The sequence below is a fragment of the Talpa occidentalis genome, unplaced genomic scaffold (genome assembly GCF_014898055.3).
Source record: "Talpa occidentalis isolate TD23 unplaced genomic scaffold, MPIMG_talOcc4v2.1 talOcc4.3, whole genome shotgun sequence".
NCBI lineage: Eukaryota > Metazoa > Chordata > Mammalia > Eulipotyphla > Talpidae > Talpa > Talpa occidentalis.
This window is the reverse complement of record NW_023603184.1, coordinates 125,339,665-125,367,633: the sequence shown is the minus strand read 5'-3', so window position 1 is coordinate 125,367,633 and position 27,969 is coordinate 125,339,665. Positions and strand designations below refer to the sequence as shown.

The window sequence follows — 27,969 nt, the reverse complement described above, 5'->3', positions numbered from 1 at the left end:
TGCCTGCTTTGCTTTTTAGCTAGCTTTTCTTTGATATTTCTTTTTGTTTTTTGGTTACCTCTTTAATAGATTTTTTTAATATAATTTCTTCCTTCTGCATTTATATGTAATTTGTACTTTTTTCTCTAAATACAGCTTTAATTCATCCTATAATTTGATGTTATATTTTCATTATCACTCAGTTAAAAATATTTTCTAAAAGAAAAAATACCGGGTGGTCTCACTCATACCAAGAATTTAGAAAACCTAAATAAGAGACCAGGAAAAAGACTAATCAATACAAAGTAAAAATCAAAATCAACAAGCAACTATAAGCCAGAGACACACTAATTGGGGGGACACACTAATTGAGGGAGGGACGGGGAAAGGAAGGATTAGAGTCAAAATAAGGGGGGGTGCAATTGTATGGGGAATATAACCAAAATGAAAATGCATACATTGTGCAAAGATGAAAAAAGATGTTAAGAATTATATAAAATAAAATATTTAAATAAAAAATATTTTCTAATTTCAAGGTTCAGTTCCAAGTTATTCCAGTCAAAGAAGCCTTCCTCAATTATCTCAGTAAATGCTGGTAGATTCCTAACAGTTGAACAGCAATAACTGTGGTCTCTGGAAACAGTGTTAGAATTTCAAGAAAATATCCTCCACAATTTTATAATCTCACCTCCCAGTATACAAAATAATTTCAAAGTCTTTCAAATACATACTTATTTGCTTTGGTTATTTCCTCTTCAGGAAGGTCTAATTTATCTTCCTCCATATCACTAACTTTTACTTGTTTCACTACTTCCAAAAGCAAAGAATCACTGGAAGGCTGTGAGTGTTGAACACCTGCTCAAAAACAAAATATTCAAAAATATGCTCAAAAATAAAAAAGTAAGTATCTATTACATACAAAGTAAAATTAATCCTCTTATAGTACATCTGTAATTTCTGACTTAATTACATGATGATGTATAACATATGTGTGTGTATATATGATATGTGTGTGTATACATGTGCAGTAGATATATGATGTATATATACAGGGTCTGTATGTACATGCACAAATACACACACACACACAATAGTAAAACCATGAGGACAACCAGGAAGAGCATAAATAAAAGGCAAGATGCAGAAGATGGATCTGGGGACACCTTCCTTTAAAAGGTGAACTGGAAGAGGCCTCCCTGGTGGCGCAGTGGGTTAAGCATCGCACTATAAAGCAATTCGCAGCCTCTGCAAGAGTTCGATCCCCGGCTGGCCAGGAAGCAAAACACATGGCGCAGCAGACCTCTCCTGACTTGCCTGTTGCTCCCCTCAGTAGTGTACTTCGGTCAATCTGCCTGGTCTGTTCCCCACTATGTCTCTGGTGAATCCTCTCGCACCCCCTGCATCTCTGGCCTGTACCCCAGCTCTTGTATGCATAAATAATTTTTTTTTTTTTTTAAAAAGGTGAACTGGGGAAAGGCTCTACGAAAACAAATTAACGATTGGTAAGACAAGTAGGAAGTTAAGCAGCAGTGCTAAGAAAAAAATTAAATTTATGGAGAATAACTATCAAATGCTTCAGAGACCATGAAAGCTGTATAAAAACTAATAATGAGTTTGTATTTGGTAACGAGAAGAGAGTATTTCAATGGACTATGGTGAAAGAATTTTAGTGTGTAAGTGGTAGGTGTGGTGTGGTAACATACATCTGAAGGATGTGATACAATATTTCTATATCATATACAATGTTATTAACCAATGTTGCCCAATAAAAGTAAAATTAAAGAAAAGGAGTATTTCTAATAAAGAAGTATGGACAAAAACTTTTCTAAAACCAAAATTTTTTTTCAGATAAATGAGTCCTGAGAATGTAATATAACAGCACGGTGACTGCAGTGAACAATATTATATTTTATATTTGAAAGTTGCTATGAGAGTAGGTCTTAAAAGTTCTCATGACAAGGGAAAAAAACTTGAAACTGTGTAAGGAAGTTAACTAGACTTATTGTGGTGATCATTTTGCAATACAGACATATATCAAATTATTGAGATGCAAATCTAAAGCTAATACAGTGTAACATGTCAATTATAGCTCAAAAAATGAGAAAAATGAAACCAAATATTTACATGATACAATACCTTTAGATAAAGGTATTGGTTTACTTAAGATATTAGGATCCAGCATTCTTTAAGAACAAATCATAAAGAAATGGCCTAAAGGATTGTTGCAAATTCTAAATATGTTTAACATTTGCCTCAGTTTGGTAAAAAGCTAAGGGAAGAGAGCCAAAATTTTTCCACTGTATCATAATAGATACAATGTCAATGTATTTCACACTAACTGCAGTATAATTAAATGATTTTAAATTATGTTTTTCTTTGAAAAATTGCAATCAATTGAAATATAAGGTTATCTTAGAATTAGGCTAAAACTAACAACATTTAACATATGCAGCCATTCAAATAGCAATTATATCACTCTTCTTTTATGATAAGCAATTTTTGAAACAATTAATGAAAATAACCAATCCCATCATTACTCTCACAAAGATTTAAACACTGAAACTCACCTAGATTATCTCTCAAAGCGCTAGCTTCATTGTGGGATTTGAAGTTATAATTCGGTACCAATTTAAGTCTCATGCGGGAATAATTTTCCACACTAGCTAGTTTCCAGTGAATTGCATGTTGTTTCCTACCAATATTCACAAGTAAATAAGTAAAATTAAGTAGCTTAAAAGTACAAATTTTGGCTGAATGAAACAGAGTAAGAAAGTATCAGAAACATTACATTTGTTAACATCCACGTCAGGAAAACATGCACATTCATTATCTCATTTAACCTTAACAACTCTTAGAGAAAACCAGTATAAGTATGCATAGCTATAGTTAAGATATGAGGAATTTAACACAGGCTAAATTATTTGCCCAATATGCCATGTGGTTTACAGATAACAGAAATAAGATATGAACATAAATCTCTAGACTTACAGCTTGGTATCATTACTTTTACACTATTAAATGAAAGTCCTAAGTAGCTACACAAAAGATTATTACAAGTAAAGTTTTCAAAATAAAATAATAATTTTACTACAAAGAAAATATAATTGTAAAAAAAAAAGAAAATATAATTGTAAATGTTTCAAAGATCTAAACATATGAACTAAAATTCTAAGAAGAAAAGGAGAGGTAAATTTCCATGACTTTGGATTTAGATATACTTCTTTAGATATGACATCAAAACCAATAGCAACAAAAAAGAAATAGATAAAATTAGACTTCGAAATCAAATACCTTGTACATGAAAGACTTTCAAGAAAGTTAAAAGACAAGCTAATTTTTACAAATTGTATCTCTGATAAGATATTAAGATATTGAGAATATAAAAAGAATTTTTACAACTCAACCACAAAGTAAAAAAAAAAAACTAACTTAAAAATGGGCACAGGACTTGAATAGCTATTTCTCCAAAAAAGATATACAAATAGCTAAGAAGTATATGAAAAGATGTTCAATGTCATCAGTCATGAGGGAAATGCAAACAAAAATCTTAAGATACAACTTTCCACCTACCCACTAGAATGTAGTGATAAATAAATCAGAAAATAACAAATATTGGTAACATCGTGGGAAAACTGTAACCATCAAACATTTGTTGATGGGAATGTAAAATGATGCAGCAACTATGGGAAACAGTTTTGCAATTCCTCATAATTAAATTAATTAAACACATAATCACATTACCTAGCTATTCTGCTGGCCAGTGTATACTCAAGATAATTAAAAATAGGTGTGTATATACAGGGGCATACATTTATTTATATATATATATATAAATTTTATATATTTATTCAGCAAAACAGAAGAGATTTACGATGAGTAAATAAACCATAACATATTCAAATACACAGTATTACTAACTCTGGCTCAAAGAGGTAATGTCTGGAAGACAGAAGTAAATTGATTCAAGACTTAAACTGTATCACAGGGGAAAAAGAAAGGAAAAACTCCAGGTTGAATAACGTATAAACATAAAGTTCTCAAAATATCTCAAACCTGTAATTAACAAAAAACAATCAAATCAATTAAAAGCAATTCTTTTGAAATACAACATTGAAAATACTGGATTCGGGAGGCGATTAGCTCAAAAAGTTCAAGATCAGAATACTAAAAATAAAACAGTACTTTTTAAATGATCTACTCCTACCTTTCAGCCCAAGGTCCCCTCTCACATGTAAGATAGAGCTTTATTGCTTTCCAGTGTCTCAGAGTCACCAAGTGTTGACTGCTAAGTTGTTTAAGCATATTGTTGTACCTCAAGTTCTCTTGACGTGCTTTTCGATTAAATGGCACCACAAAAAATTCCTGAAATAGAATCAATAATAGCGCCAAATCATACACTTACAGATACATTTAAATTTTAATGTCATACATTAATGTGATCAAATGAAATCACAATGTTAACAAGTCTCCCTCTTCCCTCACTGGTAGCTCCTTCTGTCGCGACATGTGCTACTAGTCTGCTCTCTTTGTAGGGACATGGTACTGCTTTCATGATATTACAACAGAGACTCCTGTGCACCCCAAGGTTGATAATGTACAAAAATTATCAGTGGTAGATAGTGAATAGATATTTGGTGGTGGCTGGATGAGAAACTGTAACCTTAGAATCTATACAATGTTGTAAACTGTTACCCCAACAAAAGAAAAAGGAAATGATTTCGTTTTCTCTTCAAATCAAGCATCCTGTTGTTCAAATAAACTGATTTAAAATGAAAAAGAGAAAGAAATGGGAAACACGATTTTCTTTTTCCATTAGAATATTTTAATGAAGTATGTGTGTCTAGCTATAATGTATTTATATTAAAAAAAAAACAACAATAAACATATATAAAACTTCAAAAATATAAAATAGTTCAACACAGGATTTTTAAACTCAGAATTATTAACCTTCTATTATCAAGGGAAATGCTTTTCTTTTATGATCTTAAGCTCTTTCAGGCATCTGGAATGAGGCCAAAGTTTAAATACAGCAGAAGAAAGAGAAACTACATTCTACACTACTATTAATAGATTTTAAAGACTAAAGATATTTTATTTTTTATGTATGAGAGTGCTTTATTATTATTTTTAGTATTATTGCCTTAAAACAATTGTATAATACTACATGTGATATCCTATATTTTCCATCCTATACCTGTAACACTATCTCATTTAATTATTGAATGGGATTCCCTTTTATTGGTTTATTCTGATTTATTCTTTTAGTCTGTTATTGATGTATGGTTGAGTTGATTTGACTACAAATGTGTAATGAAAAGCAGGATGTACATATTTGCATTTGTAGTTATTAATGTCTCAGTTCTAAAATCATCTTTTATACTCCATTGTGATGCTTACAGAATAGCTTCTGCCACTGCCAGAAATACAGTTCTTTCTTAGCTCCTTTGTTGGCTCCACCCAAAGGAACAATGGGGGTTGGGAGGGGTAGGAGGAGACTGGAGGCAGGTGGGGTGAGGTGGTATGGGTTTCTTTCCGTTCTTACTGTTCCCTCAATGCCATCCTGCAGCCTCCATGGCAGCAGTAGATGTTCAGTTTCCACTTCTCTCTCAAAGGATTAGCTTATTCTCCCTTTGTCCCCCTCAGCCACCCCTCCAGATGGCCCTTCCTCAGGTGAGTAAAGACTAAAGAAATTTATAGAGGCAAATCACTCACAATGAAAAATTTCATCACCTAGACTGCTTCTCCATGAACAGCATCACAGATAGCAAATAAATTTACATACTTATTCCAGTTTTCAGGATGAAATAAACCCTGATAATAGGTTCTATAAAAATAAAACTCAAAGCTCTGAACTTAAAGTTCCACGTTTTGCAGAGACAAGTGGTAAGACAGACTTACCAAAATCATACATACATACATACATACACACACATAATATATACACACATATGTATATTTGGTTAAAGCTTTATCTTTATTGTAAGTAGTATAAACATCCCTAGAGTCACATTTTTGTAACTATATCATAGGATAACTTCCCTATGATGAGTGGAATTTCTAGTAATAGTGCTCATCATACATACTATTATAATGTCCTTGTCGAAGTTCTACTCATTTCAATTCTAACACTTTGTAACTTTACTCCCGATAGAAAAAAAGAATCTGAGGATATCTTTATATACATAGTCTTCCAAACTGAAATTGATGTTTACTCTCAGGGAGCTAATCAGTACTAAGCGTCTTAGTAATGTTTTGAACATTAGATAGACTGTATCCCAAAGTACTGATTTCCCACAAGTCTAGTAAAAATTACAATATCAGTAACAATAGCAGCTGCAAATAGTTGAATGCTATTTATCTGGCACTATATTACACTTTTAATCTTAAACTTTATGATGAAAATTGTCATCATTTTGCTTTAACACAGGAAAAATATATTCCAAAATACTGAGGGGATTGATTACATGTTTCTTTTTATAACTATCTTATGGAATACATATTTTTATATGGTATTTGTTTCATCTGTTTTATAAGTTTGTTTTTTTTTAAAGATTTTTTATTCTGTGTGTGTGCGCGCGCACGCACGTGTGCGTGTATGCGTGTGTGCAGAAGAAATGAGGTGTAGGCCAGAGGTGGGTGAGTGAAAGGATTCACTAGAGACAGAGTAGGGAGTAGAACAGGCGGATCTCCTGAAATACACTACTGAGGAGAGCAGTAGTTCTCATTTATCTCTAGTCTGAGCACTTTCATCGTAAATAGATGTTTACATTTTGCCAAATGCATTTTCTGCATCTAGTGATAGTATCATGTAGTTTTCCTGATAAATCTATTAATATGGTCCATCTTACTAGTTCTCAAACGTTGAACCAAAGATTCAAAGGCTGAACATCACCTGTTTGTAATTCAGTATTTTTTATATACCACTGACTTGGCTTTGCACCTATGTTCCTGAGGATATTGATCTGTAGCTTTTAATGTATTATTTTTAATAGTTTCATTAAAATGACTTGGGAAGTGATGCTGTTTTTCAATGTTCTATAGAAACTGTGAGAAAATGGTATAATTTCTCCATTAAAGGTTGGGTAAATTTTGCTAGTAAAAATACCTAGGCATGGAATTTTCCCTTTTGGAAGGTTTTTAACTATACATTCAATTTCTTCAATAGAAGACTTGTTGACTTTACTACTTTCTTGATATTACTTAAGTTAGTATTGGAAACTTGTATTTGTCAAGAAATTGACTGCTATCATTTTCTTATTTATATACATAGAATGTTTTGTAATAGTTCTTTATTATCATATTGATGTCAATCTGGCCAGAACTTTATCATTTTTATTCATATTTTGAAGAATAAAATTCTGGTTTCATTGATTTTCTCTACTGTTTCTTGCTTCAATTTCATTGATTTCTGCTCTTTCTTTTTTCTTATTTAGAAACTAATTTACACTAGTTAAGATTACTTTTCTTTTTCTAGTTTTGTTCCCCCCAAGTTTCAGATATTTATTAATCAGTGTAAACCACAACATAATATATCGACATGCATTTAAGGGGGAAGTAGTTCCAGGTTTAGTGGAAAATTGTGTGGATAGCTTCTGGAAGGCCTTCATTTTAAGCAGCTTATAATGAAATTTTCATTCAGAAGTCAGGACTTTCTTCAGTTTTCTGAAATTTACATTCACTGAGTAGAATTTGTGTTAATCATTGGGAAGCAGTTTGTTCCATGGTTCTGCCACACGTGTGCCATACAGCGCTACTCCAGTACCTCTGGCTACAATAAATACAAAGAGGGGATCAAGTGAGGATGCTTCTTGGCCTGACTGAGGATCTGGCAGAGCATGGTTTCAGAAGAGGCCTTAAGTAGGGAAGGAGTGGAGGAAAAATCTGCAAGTTCTGAGACTAAGTCTCCACCTTTTTTTCTAGTTTCTTAAGTCTCATGCTCTATCGACTGAGCTAGCCAGGCTTTCCTTTTCTAGTTTCTAAATGTAGAAATGTAAATTATTCAGTTGACCCCTTTCTTCTTTTATAAGTACTTAACATTTTATAAATTCCTCTCCAAGCACTGAACACATGAGAATTCAATTCGATTGGATTCAATTGGAGAATTCAATTCAACTGGAATACAACTGGAGATAGTCACTGCCAGTTGAATAGACTTTTTATATAGCCATATATATAATCATTTGATATTAATTTTATTGTTACTTATTAGTGTTTTCTTCTCATAATTCTGAAACAATTGTCAGAAAAATAAGAAATAGCATTGTTTTCCAAAGCTTGCAATCAACATAAAATATTAGCTACTAAAAACATTTAGTAATTTTTACCTGAAACTTGAGTTTGCTTTCTCCTCCTTCCCGATCTCGTTTATGCATATTCACCATTAAGGCTTCATAACAATCCTTCCAATAAAGTGCCATGTTCTCATGACCATCACAAAATGTATGTGTTTCATACTGCTTCATATAAGGTACAATCTTATAAAAAATATAAACAGAATCTGATATGTACTTCTATAAAAATAATTCAGCAGAAAAATCTCAATTAAGATAAAACTTACATATTTTTCAATGTAAACCTGCCATTCATTTGAATTGCAGTATTCCTGAAAATCTTCAAAAAATGAGGCACTTCCATTAGAAATAGGTAAAGATGGCAGATGCAAGTTCATGAAGAGCAGCTCATAAATTTTGGAAACCAGGGTACGGATAAGGGGAATCAGAAATGAGTAGATTTCAGTCTGTTCCTTGATTGACTGACTGAGGACATGCTCCAACTTCCCTAAAATGTAACAGGCTTCCTCCTGATTTTCAATCACTTTGGTCTGAAGAAGGGTATTTAGCTTAGCTGATGCCATTGCGCAAACCTGGAAGAAAATAGTTTAAATGGGAAAAAAGAGATTGAGAGATAACTAAAGTTCTGTAGCTCTCCTGAAGCAGTATTTTTAAAAATAAATTATTAAAATAATCCACATTTAATTTGGAATATATATAAAAGTTATGGTAGATAATCACTCCATTCCTTCTTAGAATTTGCAAGTATAGGGGGATGATTCCATCTCTGGTACCAATAACTGGTCCTAAAAAGTATAATACAAATAGAATACACAAACTCTTGCCACAGTGACTGGTTCAGGTAACCCATCTTTCAGTCATTCCATGTTGCAGGGATTAACTCAGGTATGCAATTTCACTTTTTGGATTATTTGCTTTTGTTTATTTTTAGTGGGGTAACACTGGATTACAATACAGCATATGATTTAGAGGTATAAGGTCACTGTCAAGAACTGTGAAGTCTCAGATTTTACCTCACTTCTAAGCTAGCAAGTTAGCCTACCACTGAATGATTAATGCTGGCAAGAAGACTTGAGACTTCTGTATCAAAGACAAGGATCTACAGCAATAGCAATAGCCAAAATATCAGTGTTTACTCTGGTTCTCCAAACTGCAATACCCACAGTGAGGAAATGAACAAGGTGAGATAATGCCTGCACACACAATGATTGTATTATAGTAAAGCAACAAGCATAGGGAACCTAAATCTTATATTGGGCAATAAGCATGCCTAAATTTTCTTAGAAGGACACAATCTTTACAATACTTGCAGTAAAAAAATCCAACTTTTGCTCTGGAGTGAGACAAGAGCTCTCTTTCCCAAATCCTAATTAAAGTCAGAGCAAAGGCATCCAGTGTTTAGTCACAGAATATGTAGGCATGCAAGAGAACCATGAAGAACTGTCTACCAACAGTGACTGTAGGAAGGACTCTTTTTCAGGGATATACTTTCCATCATTTAGGAAATGCTAATGTAACTATTAGAGCTCTTTTTGTCACATGTTTTTAAAAATATTGTTTACATAGAAAAAATATCCAATGCTTTGCTTTTAACTTAACATCAGGGTACTAACTGTAAGTTTATGTTTCTTTAAAAGTATAAAGATAATTTTAATGAATATAATCTACTTTACCACAGCCTAATTTTACATACACATTACACACGCACACAAAAATCTATTGAAAAGTGTGGCCTTTGTAAATAGTGCAACCTTATGAAATTTCAACCTTATGAAATTTCAGCTCTTATGAACTCGATAGCAAGCTCATGTTATATTAAAAAGCCCCATCCTAGTACTCCTAGCCACATACTTAAAATTCCAGAATTAAAATAAAAAGGGCTTGACAAATAGTTACGGAATATAAGTCATGACTAATTCAACCCTATTTTCACAAGCATACAATGTAAATAGAAAGATGAGACTTAAAAATTTTTAGTCTAAAAAAGAAATAATAAACATTCCTTGTGTGCATGTTTTATTTATCTTTACTTCAGAGGCCTAGCACAAGTCTAATATGTGGTAGGTATTCATTAAGTGATTGATAAATGAAAAAAATGAGATAGAATATAAAATTGTGGATTAGTAAAAGAAAAACAAAAGATTTTGAAAAGAACAATTAAAAAACAATTTTCCTAAAAATACAAGCCCTAAATTGTATATATATCAACTATACCAGCTACATAGTTCCTAGCACACTAAATATTGATGATATGACTAATGTCTTTATAATCTACATATTAATCTTTTAGAGGATTCACCAGAGACAGAGCGGGGAGAAGAACAGGCAGACTGAGGGGAGCAGTGGGCGCGACAGGAGAGGTCTGCTGCGCCATGTGGGACCCTCGCCAGCTGGCCGGGATCGAACCAGTGCTGCAGAGGCTGCAGACAGCTTCACAGCGCTGTGCTCAACTGTATGCACCACCAGCAGAGGTCCCATATTAATATTATTAATAGTATCTGACTTCATGAATTTTTTGGTTGTTATTTCATGCTGACAATATTAATCTACAGAGAAAGAAAGTGCTAATATACACACATTGGGCATATCATCCAGGATAGCACTCTTGGAGATGATCTTTACAATTCCAAAAGTTGTTTACCTGTTTAAGTCAAATTCAGAATAAAAATAATATGGAAACCTTAATATTACACTGAGTCATAAATGCCAGAATGAAATAAGCAATTAGCTACTTCTTAATAAGTAAACCAGAAGTAATAAAGCTAGAAGTAAATCATGGATATTATTTGAACTAATAAAAAATTAAAATACTAGAAACATTATCATTTAGCAATCACACAAATATTATCTATCCTGCACGCAAACATGAAATATGACAAACCTGCAAATTACCCCTTCCAATGAATCCAAGAAGCAACTGGACTTGAATCTGAGAGAGTTTTACCCATTCTGGACTTTCAGAATACCAAATGGACAGACCATCAAAGAGCAGCATCATATCCTCGAAAAGCTATCACAAAGAAAAAAAGGAAAAGTAAAAACATAATTTTAAAATTTCTGTTGATGAGTTTCCTCAACAGTAAAAAAACAAAAAACAAAAAACACCACAAACATTTCAGAACTAGTTCAATATTCAGTTTGCAAAAGCCAAAAAAATTATCCTAATAATTATTAATGAAAATCTGAGACCACCACATCTTACCCATGTTTACTGCACCTGATTAAATACTGATGTTCTGAAAAGATGGAGCATAAAATTTCTTACTTTGAATAAAGTCCTTGACTACCCCCCAAAAAAAAAATTCAAAGAGATATTACAGTACCTTCTCAGTCCACATGTTTGAATTAACAAGTCCTTCTGACTGCAGAAAGTCCTGTATGATCAGCATAAGTCGGAAGGCATTTTCAGCAGTCACTGGATTAGTTTTTGCTTCTCTGTTTTCTGTGACTGCCCATTCTAACATCTTCTGTAACAAACTAAGTGTAAAACAAAGTCCTCTTAAAACCATTTAAGTTTAGAAAAATAATAGGACATAAAAAAAAAAACCTGAACAAATAGAATATGATCTATTAATTAACAGGACTGTATCCCCAAAGATACAGGATGATTGGTAGCTATCAGAAAACACTGTAGAATTTAGTAAGCTGAAGCAACTTTATAAATCTCTGGAATATGTACCTTTAAAATATTTAACACTAAAAGGCAAAGTAAAATTACTTTTTTTACTTGACTACAAAAAAAAATGAGAATAATTCACATTCCAATCCATGATACTTAATAGTTTCTTTAAAGCTGGAAATTGGGAAGGTTAGGGAAGAAAGTCTTATTATGCCTTATAGAAGGTTAGCCCTATAGGGAATTGTAAATGCTTTAGAGAAGTCGTTTTTGTGAAAACGCTATTTCCTTCCCTTAGGCATGGAAACAGTCAAATTTAGACAAGATTGTAGAATACAATGCACCACGTGCTTAGATATTGCAAAAAAAAAATTTAAACAAGGACTGTGAAATTACTTAAAACCCAAATTAATTTAATATTAAATTGCCTCACTGTGGTTTTCTCTCTATATTCTATTAGAATGGTAACAGATAGGAACAGGGTCTGAGAATAAAGTTTCTCATTTTCTCTCTCTATACACACTGAATATTGACTAAAGATCTACTCTCAAAGGAGAGGGTAAATCACTAACCGGACACTTACATTAGTTTTATTTCATCTGCTGGTCGAAGTAACTCACTGGAGACTCCTGGTTTAGTTAGTGCCGAAAACACTTGTCCCCGTTCAATCCAAGTATCATCATCAGACTTTTCTAGTCCTTTACACATTACACAATGCAAAATACTTGTCAATAATTGAATAAGCTCCTCTTCATATTTCTATAAAAAAGACAGAATAATATTAAATTATTAAAATCAGGAGGTGTTGATGAGAGCCATCACTTATACTGATTATAATCAATTAACATATATAAGTGTCTTGAGAACTCAAAACTTTACTAGGTAGACCCTAAAGACACAAAGATAAATAAGATACTGACTTTGCTCTCAAAACAATGAAATTTCAGTGACTTCTAGGTATCGAAAATCTTAGATCATGAGACAGACGATGAATGTGAAACTGCTAATAATTCTTCACAAATTCTAAAGATTAGAATTATATATAGACATATAAAAATAAAAACAGCATTTGGACATACAAGAAATTTTACCTCTTGGCTTTCAAGCAAAGAGAAGTCATCACTCAAGTCTGTATCATTTGTGATGCTGTTTTCTTTGTCAGACTGCACAGAAAATGATTTAATAGATTCTATTGGGGATGGAGTGCTAGGCAGGCTATCTGGCATTTGATTTCCACTGTCACTCAGTTCACATGAGTCAATTCCACTGAGATCTAAACTTAAATGTGAATGGTTATTATGCCAGAATTCTTCTTGATTCTCTGATTTGAAAGATAATTCTCCCACAGAGCTATCTTCTTGAAATAATGGTACGTTTGAGTCAAGAGAATGTCTATCCTCCAAACTCCATTGATCTGAAGATAAATGAGCTGAGGCAAAAGAGTTCATTTTTTCTTCATCTGTCTTTTCATCAAAGTTACTCTTGATATCTTCAGTTGATACATTTTTATCATTGTCTTTCATTAAAATAGTCCTACTATGCTTATGAAGAGTATCTCCACTTTCAAAATTTGCTTTTATAAAAAGTCTAACTAAAGTGTCTTGCCAGCCAACTTGTTGAGATATTTGGTGTGCTGCATCTGGTTGGGACTTTAAAATCTGTAAAACCTCCAAAGAGATTAAGCATACAAATTTGTTAAAGAGCGCGCAATACTTTAAATCAAACACAGTTTCTTTTCAGTTACTATACTGACAAAGTAATTTAATGAGAAATTGTCAGAGGATATATTCTTTTTTTTAAGATTAATTTATTTATGAGCACAAAAACTGGGGTATAGGCTGGAGATGTGGCGGGTAGGGGGGAGAGTGAGAGGATTCACCAGAGACAGAATGGGGAGCAAAACAGGCACATCTACTGAAATACACTGCTGAGGTGAGCAGCAGGTAAGACTGGAGAGGTCTGCTGCACCATGTGGGTTAGCTCTCTAGCCAGGTTGAACTCATGCTGCAGGGGCTGCAGGCAGCTCCACAGTGCTGAGACTTAACCCCTTGTGCCACCAGGGAGGCCCTACTTTCAAAAGATTATGATCTTAATTGAATTATAAACTATCTGGAGAGTAGATACTGTGTTTTTCACTAATGTGCATATTAGTCATTGACAAAGTATGAATGTACTCAATTATTTGCTGAAAGATAAAAAAGGGGGAAAAAAGGAAAATGATTCTCCATAGTTAACAACACACTCATTATTTTAATTTGGCCAGAAAAAAGGATAAATAAAATGAAAGTGGCGCAGCAGACCTCTCCTGAATGGCCTGCTGCTCCCCTCAGCAGTGTATTTCAGTCAATCTGCCTGTTCTGTTCCCCACTCTGTCTCTGGTGAATCCTCTCACCCTCCACCCATTCCCCACATCTCCAGCCTATACCCCAGTTTTTGTATGCATAAATAAATCTTTAAAAAAATAAAATGGAGATATATATAAGTATATATTAAAGTTACATCCTCTCAATGAAATAGTTTCCAAGACCCTGTTACATTTTTTAAAGCAAACATTGAACATCTACTATGTGCCAGGTACAGCTTTGGCACTAAGGTGAGTAAATAGGACATACACGACACTATGATAGAACCTCAGGAACCCCAAGAATAATATTTTCCTTTCTCATTTTTTTCCAGGAAAAGTTAATGGTTGCTTTTGCAAAAATCATTTTTTCATTAACTATGTTGTACAAACAAAATAGAAACCAAATTTCAATTCAAAAACACCAATACCAATAAGATGAATGCTGTTATTTAGCTAGAATAAGAAACTGAAATTAAATAGTAGACAATGACATGTTAAATATAAGAGATCTACTACCCAACTGATTTCACAATTTTGGGGGAAATGTTCTCAAGCACTGTCAAAATTCAGTTAAGATGTTTAAGTAGTATTTTTATCACAAAAACTTCTATGATAAATGAAAAGAACTTCAGTTCCCAATGTGTGGAATGTCTCTTTTCTGAGAAGTTCTAATTCTACAAGCTTGGTGTCAAGGAGATGTATAATGTTGGTAGGGACTTCAATATTCATGGTTTTACCATCAGCTGATGCTGATTTATATACAATAACATGACAAGTTTCTTTCCCTACTAACACTATCAATCAGTGAGCTGCCATTACTCTATTGGCACAAATAACAGATTAATTTTCCAGATCAAACTTGCTTGGCTAAGAAACTTTTTGTAACTACAAATGTCCATAAAATAAGACTTGCTTTAAGTCTATTTTATATAAAAATAGTAGGAAAAAACTAGGCGGCACCGAAAGTTATTTCTAAGACCTGCTTCAAGGACAATATGGCAACATTAATCAAAATGTAAAATATGACTTAAACTTTGCCACAGCAACTCCACTTAATGGAGTATATCTGACAAAAGTAATACCACAAATAAAGAAATATGAAAAAGAATGTTAACAGAAGTTTACTGACATAGAAAAACAGGAGAAAACCTAAACAACCAACTTCCATTAACAAAGAACCAGATACTATTTAATGAATAGTCTTAGAATAAAAACCTATGCAACCATTAAAGTGAAAAATATGTATCCAGACTTACTAATGAAGAAAACGCTATCATGAATAGGGACTAAAATTCAAAAGAAAAGCAAAGAAGCAAATTAAATACTAAACATGCCAGTGGTTACCAACGGAGGACACAGCTATAATTAGGAAAAGGTACACAGGATAACTATTTCCTGACATAGTTAAATGGGTACACCAATGACAAATCATTATTGGAATGAATACTCATAAAGAAATTTCAGAAAATTATTCCCATGATGTTCAAAGATTCAGAAACTCTAAAATATAGTACATAAATTAGAAATGGTCATAATCATTGAAGGTTCATGATAAAGGTTCATAATAAATATTTTACTTTGCAAAGGAAAATGAGAGTGAAGAATGAATTCATAAGCTGAATCCTTATGATTATCACCTGAAAATATTAAACTATAAAATTATGTCATTTATAAAGTAACAAACTGAAAACATATCTGGTGGAAAACATTCTAAAAGTTATTCACAATACTGCTATTTCAAAAGTATATCTTAAAAGTTTACTAACCTTTCTGCAGATGACCACTCTAACATTTATATATGCTCGGTGAGATATATACACCACAGATAACAAATCTTTGAAATTAATAACAGGTTCTATGGTGGGAAAAACAAAACACCAAAATTAAATTCCACAGATAACCAAAGAAGAACTGTGGGTAATAGCTATATAAATGCTAAAGTGATTATTTCTCTTTAATTTTTATATTTTTTAATCAGTAGTAGTTACCCTTTACTTTTTCCCCAGCTTTACTGAAATACAGTTGATATAAACATTGTATGTTTAAGGTATATAACACCATGATTCTATAAAGGCAAATAATATGAAATGGTTACAATAAGGTTAAAAACATCCATTGCTTCAAATAGTTATCCTTGTAGGTGTGTGATGAAAACTTTTAAGATCTGCTCTTTTAACGACTTACATTATCTTTACTGAGAGTTGCCATGCTGTACATTAGTTCCCCAGAATTTATTCATATTATAGCTGGAAGCTGTAGTACCCTTTAATCACCTTTTACCATTTCCCTATCTCCACTTGACCCAGAAACTACCAATAAATTCCCTGTTACTGTGAGTTTGGTTTTCTGGATTTTACATACAAGATCATATAGAATTACTCCTTCTCTGACATTTCTCTTAGCATAATGCCCTCCAGGTTCTTCCATGTTGCTACAAATGGTAGGATCTCCTTTTTTAATGACTAAAAACAATTCCATTATGTGTGTGTGCAGGTACATGCATGACAATACCACATCTTTATCTATTTATCCATTGATATATATACTTAGACATTTCCATATCTTGGTTATTATCTATGATGTTGCAATAAACATGACAGGCAAATATCTTTTCAAGAGAGTAACATCATTTCTTTTGTATATTTACCCAGAAAAGGGACTGCTGGATTATATGGTAGATCTATTTTTAAGTTTTTTGAGGAACTGCGATCTGTTTTTCATAGTGTTTGCTCCAATTTACATTCCCAACAATAGTGCACAAGGGTTCCCTTTTCTCTACATCCCTCCCCAGCACTTGTCCTCTCTTGTATTTTTGATAACAGCCTTCCTAACAGTAGTGAGGTGATATTTCTTTGTGGTTTTGATTTGCATTTCCCTGACAATGAGGGGTGTTGAGTGTCTTTTCTTGTCCTTTTCAGCCATTTGCATATCTTATTTCAAAAAATGTATATTCAGATCCTTTGCTCATTTTAGGATAATTTCTTTAATAAATGGTGCTGAGAAAACTGAAAGCCACAAATAAAAAGACTGGAATTGGATCACTTGCTAACCCCTTACACAAAATAAACTGTAAATGGAGTAAAAATTTAGACATAAGACTTGAGCAATAAAATACACAGAAGAAAATAATGTCAATACATTCCATGGTATCAGTGATGAAGATATTTTTGGTAACTCAACCCCTATGGCAAGGGAACTATAAACAAAATCAAACAATTAGGATTATCTCAAGTTAAAAAGTTTCTATATAGCAGAAGAAAATATATGACAATTAAAAAGACACCATATTGAAGGGGAGAAAATATTTACACTGGTAAGGGATTATCCAAGATGTATAAAAGATTCATATAATTTAACAATAAAAATTAAGCCATCCAAGAACAAATATGAACAAACAATTTACCAAAGAGGGTATCCAGAAAGACAACAGATATGTGAACATATTCATCATCACTTCCAATATGAGAGATGCAGGTTAAAGCCACAAAGACATATTATCTCACACTCTAAGAATGGCACGAATTAAAAAACCTCCAACAGGTGTTGGAGAAGATGTAGAGAAAAAGGAACCCTATGACATTATTGATGGTGCAGCATGGTAAACAATATAGATTTATCCTGAGAAACTAAATATGGAAATACCATACGACCCAGAAATCCTACTTTTGGGCATAAAGAATAAACTGTGGACAATAAATATATAAATGCTAAAATTATTACTTCATTTTAAATGAGAATTACAGCCATAGTCAAATCTTACAATGAATATAATTTTTAAATGTTTCATATCCTCCTGAGTAAACCCTGAATAACTGTTCTTTTATTTTGATTAAACATATTGTTCATATTACTTAGCTCATATTATTCTTTCTTTTTTTAAAATCAATGTATTTTTTTTAAAGATTTATTTATGAATACAAGAACTGGGGTACAGGCCAGATTCGTGGGAGGGTGAGAGGATTCACCAGAGACAGAGCGGGGAACAGAACAGGCAAACTTACTGAAATATACTGCTGAGGGGAGCAGCAGGCGTGGCAGGAGAGGCCTGCTGCACCATGTGGGTAACACCCTGGCCGGCCAGGGATTGAACTCATGCTGCAGAGGCTGCAGATAGCTTCATAGTCTGTGCTTAACACCTTGTGCCATGAGGGAGGCCCTATTATTTATTTCTTTATGTACAAATCTTAGTTTATCAATAAGGTGGTAAACCACTTAAGACAAAGAACTTTATCTTATACCTTCTTGAATCCCAAGCACCTGATATAAATTCTACAGTAAGTGGTAAGTACAAAAAAGTTTTACTAAGAATAATTAGAAACAAAAAAGAGTATCTGAAACCAGTGATAGTTCTCATTTTGCCACTAAGAATTTAAACTCCTTAAAGAAAAGATTATTTTGTGCTTATTTTCTCTAGTGTCCTTTTTTTATAGATTCAATTTTTTACTTATCACTCAGTAAAAAAGAAAGAAATTGACTAATTTACTGAAGGCCTATTAAGGTACTATTCTATGATCTGGGGAAACAAACACAACAAAAGTACATAGGAAAACAGTATACCCAAGAAAAGCCTTCTGTATCAAATAACAGCAACCTGAGGAAGGAGGGGAAACCCTAAGGGAAAATATCTGCGAACCATCAAGTAAGAATATACCACTATGAAGAACATTTCTTAAATGTATCATGATGTATTACCAGCCCTCCTCATACCTGTACTTATGATTTGATTGGTGAGGTTTTTCATGAGAGACGTATTGACAGGTGTTTCATTAAGAAGGAGTCCCAATCCTGAGTAGCCAACTTCTCTGAGTCGAATACGTTGTTTACTTCGTTCATAAACATTAGTGCACTTCAACATTTGTTCCAAAACCTAGTCATAATAGCAATACATTTTTCTAAATATAGAGATCTAAAAAGCTTGTCATTTAGGGTGATATTGAAAAAATATTATTGCACAATATTTTTGAGTATCATTTTATTCTTTAACTATTAAAAAAAGCCCAGCACTAATAAGGATTATCCCATATCATACTACAATTAAAAATGAATTTAAGAATAAAAGTACTGAAACACATCTGTACTTGAATAACTGATGTTTACAACTCTAGTTTATATGTATTTCCTGATGGATTAAAAAAACAATTCAGAGCCTCCTTGGTGGTGCAAAGGGTTGAGCACCACACTGTGAAGCAATCCACAGCTTCTGCAGCACGAGTTCGATCCCGTGCCAGCCAGGGAGCAACCCACATAGCACAGCAGACCTCTCCTGACTTGCCCACTGCTCCCCTCAGCAGTGTATTTCAGTCAGTCTGCCTGTTCTGTTCCCCACTCTGTCTCTGGCGAATCCTCTCACCCCCTGTATCTCTGGCCTGTACCCCAGCTCTTGTATGCATAAATGAATAAATCTTTAAAGAAAAAAATTCAAAATTTTCTTTTCAATGGCTAAGGCTTAAATGGAAACAAATTTTGCAGCTTGTAAGAGGAACAAAGGTGTGCGTGTTCTGCAACAGATGAAGGTACTAATAGATTGATTTAATGATCTAATTAAGGAATAGTAATCAAAACATTTTTCAACAACAAGGGAATATATTTGCTCAAATTGGAGGATGAATTAGCAATCCAATATATCATGGCATGAGCTATTTTTATTTTTTTAACATTTAATACAATTTTATTTTATATTTAGTACTTATTTTTTAAAACTAGTATTTTGGAGTTACAAGATATACATGTTCAATTTAAAAATTATGAGAATGAGAAATATTTTAAATCCATTGTTTATAAAGACCCAAGGTTGTAGTTTTGGTGAATATCATTCCATATTTTTATGGCTATCTATGTCTAAATAATCATTAAACAAATTGTGCTAAGAGGTAATATTTTTTTTAAAGATTTATTTATTTATGCATACAAGAACAGGAGAGGTCAGCTGTGCCAGGTGGGTTGCTCCCTGGCCCGGGATTGAACTCGTGCTGCAGTGGCTGCAGACAGCTTCATAGGTTGCATCACCAGGGAGGCCTGAGGTAATATTTTTAAAAGTGAGACAGTGGGACCGTAAGTGTAAAGGATAATCTTGGTGGAATAATATCATAAGCAATCCCTACAAGGCCATTTTTGGAGAACTAACATTTTTGTCTCCACAAAGGGATCCTTACATGAGCAGATGCTTTAAATAGCAGCCTCGGGGGTCACCACAACCAATAATCAAGAGACACAATGAGAGAGCATTGGTCATACACCTTTCTTTGTAACTTCAGAAATTCCAAAACAGGCAATTCAGATATGACTCCATAAATTGACTAAATGTCACATTAATGATGCAAGAGGAAAAACTGTGCAAATGATGCAAAAGGCAATTAAACATAATGAACAATAAAATAAATCATTTGGTAGTAGAAATATGACTAACTCCTCTATTTTTAGTTAACAAAAAGAGGTGGAGTGGGAGGCTTCAGAAAATTTGAAGATGGATATTTTAAAAAATATACTCTATGTCCTTTGGCAATTTACTAAATTTTCTGGTCTCAGTTTCTTCATCCTCTTCAAAAGGAGGATAATGATATCCACCTTCTAAAGATTTTGCAAAGACTAAGTAAACTGGGCCTCCCCGGTGGCGCAGCGGTTGAGCGCTGGTTTGCGAACCTGCCCGCAGCCTCTGCGGCACCGGTTCGATCCCCAGCTGCTCCCCGGCCACCAGGGGGGGGTCCCACATGGCGCGCGGACCTCTCCTGCGGCCCGCTGCTCCCCTCAGCAGTGTGCTTCGGTCCTTCTGCCTGCTCTGCTCCCTGCTCTGGCTCTGGTGAATTCTCTCACCCTCCCGCGCTTCTGACTGTACCCAGTGCATGTATAAACAAAACAAGCAAATAAATAAATACATAAATAAATAAACATGCCTCTATAAAATTAAAAAAAAAAAAAAGACTAAGTAAACTAATATAGTAAGATAAGTAGTGCCTGACAAACAGTGGCTGCTACATAAGGCTAATTATTATTATTAACTGCTAGAATGTCTGATTGGCCATGGAGACCCACCTTATCAAAAGGAGATGAGAGGTTTTACACTGAGGATGGTATAACAAAGTAGATTTTCATTGATGCGTATATCAGATTACAATATAACTAGGTTTTTATTATGCAAACAACAAAAACATGAAAAATACGTACCAAAACATGTTGAACAATTTAAAATTACATAGAATTATATATGGAAAAAATTTTATGTCCATAAAATAATGTTACATTAAATTAAAATACCTACAAATATCCCCCAATACAAAGATGCTTAATAAATTATTGTACCTTAAAAATGATTTCTCTTAGTTTGTCAGAGTACTTCTGATTTAAGAGCAAGGAATAAAGTATGTCAGCATTTCCTGGTTCAAACAGCAGTAAGAAAAGCTGACCTCTGGTTGGGCTGGTACGTAGAAGGTTGAAGAGTACATCCAAAATTCCAAAGAGCTTTTAAAATTAAACAACACAAAACAAATAACCACACTCATATATGGAAGCACAAAGTCATATACCACAAACAGTTATTTAAATAAATCCTGTATTTCCTAATATTCTAGTTTAACAGGGCTATCTGAGTAGTCTTGCCTTTTTTTCTCTGTTATGCTTTCAGTTCATTCTATTTCTCATTGTCTATTCTCTCACTATCCACATTTACCTGCTGAAAAGCCATCTCTTCCATAAAGCTTTTCCTTGCCTTCTCAACACAGTCTATTATGAAAAGCTCTATAATCTCTATCTCTTTTACAGATATTATCATACTCTTTTGGGGTTCATAATCATTTATGAACTTCTCCTATCAACTTCTGCCTCCATTAGGCTAAAAGAGAATGATATTTCATTTATAATTATATACCTACAGTGTCTATTTTTTTTTATGGATATAGTAAGATATCAATAAAGAACAGACTGAATTGACCAAGAAAATATCACTAGCAATGAATCACAACATGGCTATCATGAAATAAGATGACTACTCATTGTTCTAAATAAATTTTTGGAATAGTTCAACTTCAAAGGGAAATAACCTAATTTAACTCATCTACACAACAGCAACTCACTTAGAACACAATGAATATTGTAAGAGAGAGGGCAAAATATTTGCATCAACATAAATTAAAGTTGCTAAGGTTTCGTGTTAAGAGCAGTCTACAGAAAGACCACAGAAATTATAGTAAGTAGACCTGGGTTCTAGTCCCAGGTTTATCAGCTGAGTGACTTTTTAAGTAAAGTCACATAATCTCTCTGAATATGTACTTCCAAATGTACAAATAGGAAGAGTAATTCCTGGTCTATATATTTCTTATCAGTGGTTCGAGAATTTTACCATGCACACCTGGAGGGTGCTCTCCAGCAACACCTGGAGGGCTTTGAATATTTTTGCATTTCTGACAAGTTCCCATGTAAAGTTGGTTAGCACCATAAACTAAAAACCATTTTATGAGGCTTAAATGAATTAATGTGTAAGCATTTAAACACTGAAAAACATTTATAATGTACTCTTTTTTTTTTTAAAGATTTATTTATTTATTTATACAAACACTGGGTACAGTCAGAAGCACAGGAGGGTGAGAAAATTCACCAGAGCCAGAGCGGGGAGCAGAACAGGCAGATGGACAAAGTACACTGCTGAGGGGAGCAGCAGGCTGCAGGAGAGGTCTGCGCACCATGTGGGACCCTCGCCCGGCGGCTGGGGATCGAACTGGCGCTACAGAGGCTGCTGGCAGCTTCGCAACCCAGCGCTCAACCACTGTGCCACCGGGGAGGCCCTATAATGTACTCTTAATGCATGGTTTTTATGATTCTAAGTTAACTGTTTTATGAATCCATAAAATCTGCCTAGTGCTTTTATGATAGGTAAATATACATTATGTGGCATATAAAAACAGGTTTCAGAATTGCCAAAAAAAAGCAACTATTTCCACATTCTATATTCTAGCTAATTAAAAAAATATCTTATACTGCCATATATTTTAAATTTTTAGTTAGGAGATAAATTTCACTACTGTAACTGCATAATATTGTATGTGACACTATAAACATTTTACTCTTAAAATGTTTATAGTGTATATATATATATATATATATATATATAGTATAAAGGATGATGTGGCAACTGAAATGTTAAAAAAATAAAATTTGGGCCTCCCCGGTGGTGCAGCGGTTGAGTGCTGGGTTGTGAAGCTGCCTGCAGCCTCTGCAGCGCCGGTTCAATCCCCGGCTGCTCCCCGGCCACCAGAGGAGGGTCCCACATAGCGCGCAGACCTCTCCTGCCGCCCGCTGCTCCCCTTAGCAGTGTACTTCGGTCCTCCTGCCTGCTCTGCTCCCCGCTCTGGCTCTGGTGAATTCTCTCACCCTCCTGCGTTTCTGACTGTACCCAGTGCTTGTATAAATAAATAAATAAAATATTTTTTTAAAAAAATAAATAAATAAATAAAAAATAAAAAAATAAATAAATAAATAAATAAATAAAAATAAATAAATAAAATTTATCTTGGGCATAATACCTGTTCTTCTTCATTGATAGCAGCTATGTAACCCATAATACTTTGTATCTCTTCATGAGTCCCACCTTTGCACAGAAAATATTTAATTAGTCCATACAAAGACGTCCTTATTGTTCGAATATCATCTAGAAACAGCTCACTATATTTACAATCACTCCTGAAAGAGAAAGCAAAAATGTAAGAACTGACATTTAAAATTTTTACTGTTTGTATTTTTTATATAAAAGAATTCATAGTTTAAAAAATATGCTTAAATACAATTATTAGAATTCATGGTATCTTTGATTCTGTTTTCTTCTAAAGGAAAATTTATGACATTAGGAGTTTCAATGACAAAGAGATAAATTGTGGAAAGAGTTTATATATATGTACCCTTCACTATGTGGCAGTCACAGTTGAGTGCTTTATACATTATTAATTCATTTAATTTAATCCTAAAAATAACCATAGAATTTCACAATTATACTATCTCCTTGCCACAGACCAGAAAATTTTAGAAAAAATGTTTTATAAGTTGTCTACAGATAAACAACTAATGAAACACAAGATTCCAACCCAATGCACGTGATCAATTGTTCATCACTTCAACCTCCAGAGTATTCTGCCTCTATGAAGTTAAAGGACAATAGAATTGCTAGAAAGTAAGCAATCTAGACATTTCAATGAAGCAGCAGACAAGAAACACTATCAAAGTGAGAAGGAACAAGACATCATACCCATAGTAAATCCTAAGCGTATCTAGAAGAAATTGTACACCATACTTCTTTCGGAAAACTCTCCTGCTATCTTTAATGATGGTGGAAAGATACTGTATATGACCTAAAATAGAAAATTCACTCTTAAATGATAATATAAAATAAAGTAATACAGGTAGTAATAAATCTCTGAAACAAATAAAAAATTTTATCTAATAGCTTGTTCTCACCAATTCGAAAGGGAAAATCTCCATGGTTCCAAATACGAAAGTCAAAAAGTAAATACTGATACATTTGTTGCAGGAGCTGCGCATTTTTCTCCAATGACACCTGTTCAATTAATAATTGGACTGCCATCAATACATTAACATCCATCAAGGTAGCTGGCACCTGAAATCCAAATAGAAGAGGATTCTGTAAAATTTGGTTTAAATAATATTTGCATGAAATCATATTCAGAACACCTACTAAATATAAAAATCTTGGTTATAAAAATATAAACATGGGCCTCCCTGGTGGCACAAGGGGTTAAGATGCATTACTATGAAGCTATCCATAGCCACCAAAGCATGAGTTTGATTCCTGGTCGGCCAGGGAGCTACCCACATGGCGCAGCAGACCTCTCCTGACTCAATCACTGCTTCCCTCAGCAGTGTATTTCAGTCAGTCTGCCTGCTCTGTTCTCCACTCTGTCTCTGGTGAATCCTTTCACCCACCCACACCTCTGGCCTGTACCCCAGTTCTTGTATTCATAAATAAAAAAATCTTTAAAAAAAAAAAGAAAAATATAAACAACTTAAACATTAATTTTTCTGATTTAACACTGGAACATATATCCCAACTATCATATTCCTAAAATAGAGTCTTAAATTTATGAAATATCAAAGCTAATAAAATCAGGTCACATATATCAAAAATTATGCATCATAATAAAAGATCAATAATTCTTTTTTTTAAAAGATTTATTTATTTCTACAAGAACCGGGGTACAGGCCAGATGTGCAGGAGGATGAGAGGATTCAGCAGAGACAGAGCAGGGAACAGAACAGGCAGACTGAAGAAATACACTGCTGAGGGGAGCATCGGGCGAGACAGGAGAGGTCTGCCATGCCATGTGGGACTCTCGCCTGCTGGTCAGGATTGAACCCAGGCTGCAGAGGCTGCAGATCGCTTCACAGTGCAGCACTCAACCACCTGCACCACCAGGGAGGCCCCAAGATCAATAATTCTTATATAAGGTGATTCAATACAAGTTTTTAAAAGCTGTTTGTAAAATAAATTATATCCACTAAAATAGATTAAATGTGTAATTTTGAAAAAAACATATTTTTTAGGAGGAAAACCATGCTGCTACACGAACTATTTTTTTTTTTTTGGAAAGAAGTCTAATATTTATTGTTAAACAAAGAATATAAAATGCAGAAGAACATCTTAATATGTTCAATATGCTTTGGTGTAAGAGAGGGATGCGTATTATATACATGAATATATGCATATATGCTATTAAATATGCATATACACTTACATTAGTTGCATATACATTTACATTTATATATTAAATATACTTGTTTGCATATATTTAAATATACATTAAGTGTATATTTCTAAAATATAAGCATCTATAAATCTTTTACACGAACTTTTAATTACAATCATCAGTCACATCTACATAATGGTAGACAAGCTCACCTTCTGAAGTAACGCACCAAGAACGGCAACTCCATGGGCATGACTAAGATTGTCCTGGTTAATAGGATGTCTTTGAATGAGGTGTTTAACAATCAGAATAAATGTTGCAATTAAATTTCTCTCTAGTCTTGACTCTGTGGAATTGTAAATGTCATTCATAATCACAATTACTCTTATCACTTTCATACCACATTTTCATAATACACATTTTAACAAACAAGGAATTTGGTTCAGAAATTTACCTCCAATAGTCACATTATATAATACAAATATCAGAGAAAAGAGCAACTATATATATTTAATGCAAGGTATGCTTGTATGCACATGTAAATAGTTTCCCTACCATAAGATTAACAATACTGTCATATTTCCATTTAGAGTGTCAACTAAGAATAGTCAGAAGCAAAACCAACATCTTAAGTTTTGACCAAAGTCTTATGAACTTTCTGACCAAAATTAGTAAAATCAGGGATTGGGTGCTCTGTTTTCTTCATAATGGTGGCAAGATGCAATTTACTCTCTCATTTCTCAATATTTGTTTGTGATAATTTCATATTAGTACCTGATGCCTTTGTGGAGGTCAGCATCACCCAGTCTCCTTCTACAGGTGTTATCAGTTCAGAAACTGTGCTTTCATTCACTCCCTCAGGAATGTGTCCTTCACTGAAGTGGCTTAATTGTTCCAAAAGAGGAAAGAGTACATTTAATCCACCTATGCAGCTTATGATGTCCTAAAAAAGAAAATTACATTTTAAAAATCTTATAACAAGGGCAACTTTGTCTTAGTAAGTATAAGGTTACAATTTCCTAAACCTTTAGGCAATGTATGGGATAGCAAAGTTAATGGAACCATTATATAGGTATATGCTTATATACAGCAGGCAGTAGGTAGGGAGGCCAAAGGAGTGTCAATACAATCAATACACAAGAGAGACTATGTCATAGCATTTTTACTATCTCTTTGTTTTCTACTTTTAGGTATTCCAAATATAAGCAATATAAACCTGATCACATATTGCTTTTCATATGTTTTTAAGAGTTTTGTACTTTAAGTCAATGAGCCTTCTGAAAGACAACTATTTTCTTTCCAGTTATCATTTCCTTTCACTTTTTTTTGTGTTTTTTCAAAGAGGAACAAAAAAGCTTTATACTACATGAGTAACATGAAATAAACACTAACTGATGGATTCATTTTTACAGATAGAATTTAGCTAATGATTTCTGTTTTATTGAAACAATAACCATATTTGATTAGGGTTAATTGACTAGAAGATTAAAAAGAATAGATTTTTTTTCCTGATTTACCATCAGCAAGTTCCCATACAATTATCTTTTATATTTTCTTTTGATTTCACTTAGGCTATAAATTCTACTTAGGATATTTCTTGAGGATGTACTGTATTTTAGAAACAGGATATTCTGACTTTCATATTAGGTCAAATAACCTTTACTATTTTAACCACTAGGTCAACAATATTACTGCAATTCCCTGTGCCAGGCACCAGTGAAAAAAGCAGTGGTCCCTCCTTCAAAGTTCTAAAAGACTACGGGAGAATCAAATAAGCAAACAGTCACTGTTCACAATGATAACTGAACAATATAATGCTACTGAAGCTCATGACAAGAGCAGGTAACTTGGTCTTGGAAAGTAAGTAGAAGCCCCTAGATAGAAATTAAAACATTGTGTTCAGCTGAGACTTAAATAGGAGCAACATGGAAAAAGGCAGAAGACACACTAGCTAGAGGGGAACCTGGAGAGGAGGAAGTTACTGAAAGGAAAGATCTGAATTTATTTAAAGCTGATGGATAGGAGGCAGTAGACAGAAGTATTTGGATATGAGAG

At 33.6% G+C, this 27,969-nt stretch overlaps 1 protein-coding gene across 4 annotated transcripts in view; it reads right to left on the bottom strand.

The window, feature by feature from the left end:
• Window positions 1-27,969, bottom strand: part of NBEAL1 (neurobeachin like 1) — a 145,432-nt gene that overhangs the window by 49,863 nt on the left and 67,600 nt on the right. For all 4 annotated transcript variants that reach the window (XM_037523880.2, XM_054700003.1, XM_054700001.1 and 1 more), the window contains 17 exons: window positions 26,689-26,857; window positions 26,127-26,260; window positions 24,668-24,827; window positions 24,459-24,561; window positions 23,743-23,899; window positions 21,527-21,685; window positions 18,938-19,097; window positions 15,997-16,085; window positions 12,978-13,553; window positions 12,470-12,645; window positions 11,594-11,747; window positions 11,152-11,280; window positions 8,537-8,842; window positions 8,304-8,453; window positions 4,184-4,341; window positions 2,547-2,671; window positions 711-834 (listed from right to left, as the gene is read on the bottom strand). In XM_037523880.2, coding sequence (XP_037379777.1) covers window positions 711-834; window positions 2,547-2,671; window positions 4,184-4,341; window positions 8,304-8,453; window positions 8,537-8,842; window positions 11,152-11,280; window positions 11,594-11,747; window positions 12,470-12,645; window positions 12,978-13,553; window positions 15,997-16,085; window positions 18,938-19,097; window positions 21,527-21,685; window positions 23,743-23,899; window positions 24,459-24,561; window positions 24,668-24,827; window positions 26,127-26,260; window positions 26,689-26,857 — 3,029 coding nt within the window. The remainder of the gene's footprint in view (window positions 1-710; window positions 835-2,546; window positions 2,672-4,183; window positions 4,342-8,303; window positions 8,454-8,536; window positions 8,843-11,151; window positions 11,281-11,593; window positions 11,748-12,469; window positions 12,646-12,977; window positions 13,554-15,996; window positions 16,086-18,937; window positions 19,098-21,526; window positions 21,686-23,742; window positions 23,900-24,458; window positions 24,562-24,667; window positions 24,828-26,126; window positions 26,261-26,688; window positions 26,858-27,969) is intronic.